The following is an 8584-nucleotide window of genomic DNA, read 5'->3' as shown; positions in this document are numbered from 1 at the left end:
GGGGCTACGTCCTGATTGACAGGTTGATTGACCAATGTCCTCGAGATCCAGCCCTCGCAACCATAGCAACCTCCCCGCTCCTCCCATGGCGCCACCTCATGCCATATAAGTAGAATCCGTGGTTTTATTTTTCCCAGAATGCACCTGAAATTTCAGATGGCGCTGCCTAGATTAGAAACTATTGGCTCCGAGCAGCAGTCCACAAACCAATGAGGTGACATCACGGATGTTACGTCCATTTCTTTTATACAGTCTGTGGTTTTAAACCAGATCTGACCAGATTGGACTGCTTGGCTTGCCCAAAACATTTTTACACTCTGTTGAGGTGCAAAAATGGCCAAATTGGGAAAAGACGAGATATGACAAAGATTGATTCTAGATTATTTTAACACACTTTGACATAGTTTATAACTGCTTTGGCTGCGGTCCAGGAATAAAATGCTGCAGTGTATCAGTGATACTAATCATGGGATTGATGCTGATACTGATATTGGGGATTAAAAACAAATCTGATATTTATCTATTGGCCTCATATATGCATTTTTTTGCAATGATCCCTCCAATGTGGAAACACTGGAGTCAAGATATTTTACAGTTTTAACAGTTTAACAGTAAAACTTTGAAGCATAAAATTACACTTACAAATGCACTGAAATGATAAACTTCACTGGGAATTTAATATTTATAAATGACTATGAATATAAAACACCAATATATATATGATAGACCTAGTCCTGACAAAAATATATACTTTCTATCAAATATATAACTAATTATAAAGCACTTGAACTATACTAGCCTGTATGAAAGCTGCTATATAAACTAAAGTTTGATTGATTGAATATGTAAATGTGATTTTCTAAAATAACCTACTATGGATAGGTAAGGGATGGAAACTCTTGCTCATTCACAGTGTTTTATTATAATTATTATTTATAGTATTAGTATGATTAGTATTATTATTATTTGTTTTAATATTAGTCCTGACAAACAACTTTATATCCAATATATAACTAATTATAAAGCACTAGCTGTATGAAAGCTGCTATATAACACAAGTTTGAATGATTGAATATATAAATGTTGATTTTCTACAAAAACTTCATTTAACAAAAATAAAATACCTTCCAAATGTAGAAAGTCTTTTTCCTAAATAAAATACAGTTAAATTAAATCAATAAATATCAGATTATAGTATAAATGGAAGCAGGATGTGACGTTCAATGCCAAATTTTTAATATTATAAAAATCTATATTAACATTATTAATAAAAAAGTTGGAGCTTTTGGTCAATAAGTAAAATATTAAACTTCTCCATCTCCATCTTTATTTAGTTTCTCTCACTTTCTCTCTCCTCCTCTTGCAATCCTTCGCCGTTTCCCAGCCGCTCCGCTTCACCAGCAGCATCCCAGCCGTGGTTTTTTTTTTTTTTTTTTTTTATCCGTCAGCTGATGGTTTCCGCATCACGTTGCGTAACGCGGCAGCCTGCCAGCCGAGGGTTTTCCCTCTTCTCCGGCTAGATGAGGGATTATCCACCAAGCCGCTGGGCTCCCTCGGAAAGCCGAAGCTCTCAATCCCCCCTGTCTCTACGCTCTATCATCCCTCTCTGGCTTCCCCCGTCCGATGATGTAATAGCGGAGCGGAGCGGAGGGATGAGATGGAGACTCAGGAAATATGCTGCTGGTATTTCTAAAGAGTGTCTCAGAGAAAAGGTCCCGAAAATGAGACAGCGTTAAAAATATTAATGTTGTTTTCAGGCATTGAGGAAGGAAGGAAGGAAGGAAGGAAGGAAGGAAGGAAGGAAAAGGAGACAGGAAAGAAAGATGGATGGAAGGAAGGAGGGAGGGAGGAAGGAAAGGGAAGGGGAGGGTGGGAGGGAGGAAGAAGGAAGGAGAAGGAAGGAAGGAAGGAAGGAAGGAAGGAAGGAAGGAAGGAAGGAATGGAGGAAGAAGTAAGGAAAGGAGGGAGGGAGGAATGGAGGAAGAAATAAGGAGTAAGGAAAGGAGGGAGGAAGGAAGGAATGGAGGAAAAGGTAAGGAAAGGAGGGAGGGAGGAAGGAAGGTAGGACAGAGGAAAGAAAGAGAGAAGTTTCCCAGGACAAGTAAGGAAAGGAGGGAGGAAGGAAGGAAGGAATGAATGAAAGAAGAAGTAAGGAAATGAGGGAGGAAGGAAGGAAGGAAGGAATGGAAGAAGAAGTAAGGTAGGACAGAGGAAAGAAAGAGAGAAGGAGGTAGGGAGGAAGGACAGACGGAAGGAAGGAAGGAAGGAAGGACAAAACAGCATAAACTAGTTATTAGATTTTAATTTAATCCCTTCACTCACTAATTGCTAGTTATCGCTAGTTGTCTCTTTTATTTTGAAAGGACAGCCTTGGTGGTATTTTAAACAGTCTCTTTGAAACTGCTGCTGACGTTGAACCCAGAGCTCCCAGTAAGTTTCCCAGGACAAGTAAGGAAAGGAGGGAGGAAGGAAGGAAGGAAGGAAGGAAGGAAAGAATGGAGGAATAATTTAGGAAAAGAGGGAGGAAGGAAGGAAGGAAGGAAGGAAGGAATGAATGAATGAATGGAGGAAGAATTAAGGAAGGAAGGAAGGAAGGAAGGAAGGTAGGACAGAGGAAAGAAAGAGAGAAGGAGGTAGGGAGGAAGGACAGACGGAAGGAAGGAAGGAAGGAAGGAAGGAAGGAAGGAAGGAACAGTAAAAACAGACAGTAATTGATAGTTGTCCATACACCACTACCAAGTTGTCTCTTTTATTTTGAAAGGACAGCCTTGGTGGTAATTTAAACAGTCTCTTTGAAACTGCTGCTGACGTTGAACCCAGAGCTCCCAGTAAGTTTCCCAGGACAAGTAAGGAAAGAAGGGAGGGAGGAAGGAAGGAAGGAAGGAAGGAAGGAAAGAATGGAGGAATAATTTAGGAAAAGAGGGAGGAAGGAAGGAAGGAAGGAAGGAAGGAATGAATGAATGGAGGAAGAATTAAGGAAGGAAGGAAGGAAGGAAGGAAGGAAGGTAGGACAGAGGAAAGAAAGAGAGAAGGAGGTAGGGAGGAAGGACAGACGGAAGGAAGGAAGGAAGGAAGGAAGGAAGGAAGGAAGGAAGGAAGGAACAGTAAAAACAGACAGTAATTGATAGTTGTCCATACACCACTACCAAGTTGTCTCTTTTATTTTGAAAGGACAGCCTTGGTGGTAATTTAAACAGTCTCTTTGAAACTGCTGCTGACGTTGAACCCAGAGCTCCCAGTAAGTTTCCCAGGACAAGTAAGGAAAGGAGGGAGGAAGGAAGGAAGGAAGGAAGGAAGGAAGGAAGGAAGGAAGGAAGGAAGGAAGGAAGGAAGGAAGGAAGGAATGGAGGAAGAAGTAAGGAAAGGAGGGAGGAAGGAAGGAAGGAAGGAATGGAGGAAGAATTTAGGAAAAGAGGGAGGGAGGAAGGAAGGAAGGAAGGAAGGAAGGAAGGAAGGTAGGACAGAGGAAAGAAAGAGAGAAGGAGGTAGGAAGGAAGGGAGGAAGGGAGGAAGGAAGGGAGGAAGGAAGGAAGGAAGGAAGGAACAGTAAAAACAGACAATAATTGATAGTTATCCATACACCACTACCAAGTTGTCTCTTTTATTTTGAAAGGACAGCCTTGGTGGTATTTAAACAGTCTCTTTGAAACTGCTGCTGACGTTGAACCCAGAGCTCCCAGTAAGTTTCCCAGGACAAGTAAGGAAAGGAGGGAGGAAGGAAGGAAGGAAGGAAGGAAGGAAGGAATGGAGGAAGAAGTAAGGAAAGGAGGGAGGGAGGGAGGAAGGAAGGAAGGAAGGAAGGAAGGAAGGAATGGAGGAATAATTTAGGAAAAGAGGGAGGGAGGAAGGAAGGAAGGAAGGAATGAATGAATGAATGAAGGAATGAATGGAGGAAGAATTAAGGAAGGAAGGAAGGAAGGAAGGTAGGACAGATGAAAGAAAGAGAGAAGGAGGTAGGGAGGAAGGACAGACGGAAGGAAGGGTGGAAGGGAGGAAGGAAGGAAGGAAGGAAGGAACAGTAAAAACAGACACTAATTGATAGTTATCCATACACCACTACCAAGTTGTCTCTTTTATTTTGAAAGGACAGCCTTGGTGGTATTTAAACAGTCTCTTTGAAACTGCTGCTGACGTTGAACCCAGAGCTCCCAGTAAGTTTCCCAGGACTCTGTGAATGGTTAGGTAACGTTCGGTATGGTCTGGTACCTGTCCCCGCCTGGACTCTCTTTAAGTCACACCACCGGATTTCTACTTTTTTCACTTTCAACTCCAGCCAAAGAATTTAATATGTTAATACCCTCTAATTGGAGAAATCTTATTCTCAGCCTCAAGCAGGCTCCTGATTTTACAGTCATATGATCGGCACACATGACCCACCCACACACATGGCCTTTTGTTGCCCCCCCCTCCCCTTCCCAACCCCCCCCCCCTCCCCTCTTAATGCTAGATTAGTTAGATTTGGAGGCGTTACATAAGGGTTAAAGTTAGGCGAATGTCATCGAGTTCGCAGACTTGAATGAGTTTGACACAGAAGTTGAAATACACTATGTTCTTTTTTTTCTTTGTTCCCTTTCATAAAATGTTTAAAGTCATGAGTATGAGATCAGGGAGAAGGAAGGAAGGGAGGAATGGAGGAAGAAGTAAGTAAAGGAGGGAGGGAGGAAGGAAAGAAGGAAGGAAAAAGGAAGGAAGGAAGGGAGGGAGGAAGGATGGAAGGGAGGGAAATAAGGAAGGAAGGAAAGAAGGACAGGATGGAGGAAAGAAGTAAGGAAAGGAGGGAGGAAGGAAGGAAGGAAGGAAGGAAAGAAGGAAGGAAGGAAGGAAGGAAGGAAAGGAGGAATGAAGGATGGAAGGAATGTAGGAAGGAAGGGAGGAAGAAGTAAGGAAAGGAGGGAGGAAGGAAGGAAGGGAAGAAGGGAGGAAGGAAAGGAAGAAGGGAGGAAGGAAAGGAAGAAGGGAGGAAGGTAGGAAAGAAGGGAGGAAGGAAGGGAGGAAGGAAGGGAAGAAGGGAGGAAGGAAAGGAAAGGAGGAAGGTAGGAAAGAAGGGAGGAAGGAAGGGAGGAAGAAGTAAGGAAAGGAGGGAGGATGGAGGAAAGAAGTAAGGAAAGGAGGGAGGGAGGAAGAAAGGGATGAAAGAAAAGAAGGAATGGAGGAAGGAAAGGAAAGGAAAGGAAAGGAGGAAGGAAGGAAGGAAGGAAGGAAGGAACAGTAAAAACAGACAGGGTCAATTTGACCCGGGAGGACGACAGGAAAGAAATACAGATTATCACAGATTTAAGGTTGAGCCCTGTTCTTATCTCTTATCTCTTTTCTCTCTTCTGTTCCTCAGCCATCATGTACGTGATGGGAGCACTGGGCCCGGCGGCTGGTTACCTGCTGGGAGGAGTCCTCATCGGCTTCTACGTGGACCCGAAGACGGCCGTAACCATCGACCAGAGCGACCCGCGCTTCATCGGCAACTGGTGAGACCAAATCTGAGGGTTTAGAGCTGAAAGAAATGTGTGTTGAAAATAGTGATGGGTTTCTTTTAACCCTCCTGTCGTCCTCCCGGGTCAAATTGACCCCATCTGTTTTGACTGTTCCTTCTTTCCTTCCTTTTTTCCTCCTTCCCTCCTTCCTTCCTCCCTTCCTTCCTTCTTCCTCCCTTCCAACATTCCTTCCTTCCTTTCTTTCATCCTTCCATCTTTCCGTCTTTCCTTCTTTCCTCCTTTCCTTCCTTCATCCTTCCTTCCTCCGTTCCTTCCTTCCTTCCTTCCTTCCTTCCTTTTTTCCTCCCTTTCTTCCTTCCTTCTGTCCTTCTGTCCTTCTTTCCTTCCTTCCTTCCTTCCCTCTGGCCTTCCCTCCTTCCTTCTTTCCTCCCTCCTTTCTTTCCTTCTTCCTTCCTTCTTCCTTCCTTCCTTTCTTTTTCTTCTTCTATTCATTAACCCTCCTGTTGTCCTCGAGTCAAAGAAGGGAGGGATGAAGAAGGAAGGAAAGGAGGGAGGGAAGAAAGGGAGGAAGGAAGGAAGGAAGGAAGGAAGGGATGAAGAAGTAAGGAAAGGAGGGAGGGAGGAAGGAAGGGAGGAAGAAGTAAGGAAAGGAGAGGGGGAGGAAGGAAGAAGGAAGGAAAGGAGGAAGAAGGAAGGAAGGAAGGAAGGGAGGAAGAAGTAAGGGAAGGAGGGATGAAGAAGTAAGGAAAGGGGGGAGGGAGGAAGGAAGGGAGGAAGAAGTAAGGAAAGGAGAGGGGGAGGAAGGAAGAAGGAAGGAAAGGAGGGAGGGAAGGAAGGGAGGAAGGAAGAAGGAAGGAAGGGATGAAGAAGTAAGGAAAGGAGGGAGGGAGGAAGGAAGGGAGGAAGAAGTAAGGAAAGGAGGAAGGAAGAAGGAAGGAAAGGAGGAAGAAGGAAAGAAGGAAGGAAGGAAGGGAGGGAGGAAGAAGTAAGGAAAGGAGGGAGGGGGGAAAGAAGGAAGGGAGGAAGGAAGAAAGAAGGAAAGGAGGAAGGAAGGTGTTTGGATTTTTTTCCGAGTAATTGCCCAGCCAGCCCTACATCAGGTTTATTTTATTCATTTAAGTTCACAATAAAGAGACACAGAGATAAAATGAAACCAGGAGTCCAGACTGACGGCGTTTCTCACAGTGCTTCAATTCCTCCTCCTTTCGTCTGCGTAGGTGGAGCGGGTTCCTCCTGTGTGCCGTGGCCATGCTGCTAGTCATCTTCCCCATGTTCACCTTCCCCAAGAAGCTGCCGCCCCGACACAAGAAGAAGAAGAGGAGGAAAAAGGTGAGCTTGGACGACCTGTCCAGCGACGACGACGTGCTGAAGGAGAAGAGCAACAACAACAAGAACCAGGCCGTCACCTCGTCCATGGGCTTCGGCAAGGACATCAAAGGTATCAGACGGAAGGGGATGATGTCACTGATGATGTCACTGATGATATCACTGATGATGTCACTGATGATGTTCAGACAGATTTAGGTTACTACCCTCTGATGTCTCAGCGGATTTGTCAAATGACCATTATTTTATTATTAACCCTCCTGTTGTGTTCGAGTCAAGGAAGGAAGGAAGGGAGGGAGGAAGAAGGAAGGAAGGAAGGAAGGGAGGGAGGAAGAAGGAAGGAAAGGAGGGAGGGAGGGAGGAAGGAGGGAAGGAAAGGAGTAAAGGAAGGAAGGAAGGAGAGAGAGACAGAGAGAGAGAAGAAGGAACGACAGAAGGAAGAAAGGGGGATGGAGGAAGGAAAGAAGGAAGGAAGGGAGGAAAGGAAATAAGGAAAGGAGGAAGGAAGGATGGAGGAAAGAAGTAAGTAAGGAAGGAAGGAAGGAAAGAAAGAAGGACAGAGGAAAGAAGGAAGGGAGGACAGAGGAAAGAAGTAAGGAAGGAAAGAAGGTAGGAGGGAGGTATGGAAGGTATGATGATGTCACCGATGATGTCACTGATGATGTCATTGATGACGTCACTGATGATGTCACTGATGATGTCGGCTGGGAAGTGAAGGTTCTTCTGGAGTTGTGGTCACAGAAACTATTATCAGGTTTATGAGAGCGATGCTGCAGTTTGTGCTCTAATAATGTCACATTGTCAGAAGATGATTGTTATTAATGTTTTTTTTTTTTTTTTTTTTAAAGAGAAATAGCCTATACTCCAAACTTTCCAAAAATACTGCCATCAAAAATCAAAGAAGAGCAATGAAACCTCTCTTACAGTGCTGCATACTGCATATGATAATTATATATTTAGAAAGTAGAACTAAAGTGATTCATTACAAGATTAGTTAAAACATTTCAATTCAATTTCCATTTTGTGAATTTCAAATAAAAGAAAAGTTTTTCTTCTCCTTCTTCTTCTCCTTCTTCTTCTTCTTCCTTTCCTTCTCCTTCTTCTTCTCCTTCTTCTTCTTCTTCTTCTCCTTCTCCTTCTTCTTCTCCTTCTTCTCCGTCTTCTCCTTCTTCTTCTTCTTCTTCTTCTTCTCCTCCTTCTTTTCCTCCTTCTTCTTCTTCTTCTCCTTCTCATTCTTCTTCTTCTTCTTCTACTCCTCCTCCTCCTTCTTCTTCTTTTTCTTCTTCTTCTTCTTCTTCATCTTCATGCTTCTGCTTCTTCTTCTTCTTCTTCTTCTTCTTCTTCTTCTTCTTCTCCTCCTCTTCCTCCAGACTTGCCCAAAGCGGCGGTGAGGATCCTGAGCAACGTGACCTTCCTGTTCGTCAGCTTGTCGTACACGGCCGAGAGCGCCATCGTCACCGCCTTCATCACCTTCATCCCCAAATTCATCGAGTCTCAGTTCGGCATCCCGGCTTCCAACGCCAGCATCTACACCGGTGAGCTGATGTTTCCTTTGACTTCCCTCCCTTCCTTCCTTCCTGTCCTTCTTTCTTTCCTTTCCTCCCTTCCTTCCACTCTCCTTTCCTTCCATCCTTCCTCCCTTCCTTCCACCCTCCTTTCCTTCCATCCTTCCTCCCTTCCTTCCATCCTTCCATCCATCCTTCCTCCTTCCTGTCCTTCTTTCCTTCCTTCCTTATTTCCCTCCCTTCTGTCCTTTCCTCTCTTCCTTCCACCCTCCTTTCCTTCCTTCCGGTGAGCTGAGTCACACATGACACTGAGCTGATGTTTCC

General features: G+C 44.3%; 1 protein-coding gene across 1 annotated transcript; it reads left to right on the top strand.

Moving 5' to 3' along the window:
- Positions 1-1520: 1520 nt before the first annotated feature.
- Positions 1521-8300, top strand: LOC128354858 (solute carrier organic anion transporter family member 5A1-like; the record flags this gene model as incomplete). Its single annotated transcript, XM_053314998.1, has 4 exons — positions 1521-1683; positions 5330-5462; positions 6647-6867; positions 8126-8300. Coding segments are annotated over exons 1-4 (692 nt in total), but the record flags the coding sequence as incomplete, so codon positions are not given.
- Positions 8301-8584: the final 284 nt, after the last annotated feature.

This window comes from Scomber japonicus, unplaced genomic scaffold (assembly GCF_027409825.1).
Source record: "Scomber japonicus isolate fScoJap1 unplaced genomic scaffold, fScoJap1.pri scaffold_746, whole genome shotgun sequence".
Classification (NCBI taxonomy): Eukaryota; Metazoa; Chordata; class Actinopteri; order Scombriformes; family Scombridae; genus Scomber; species Scomber japonicus.
The sequence above is the reverse complement of the archived record's forward strand: the minus strand, read 5'-3'. Positions and strand labels throughout refer to the sequence as shown.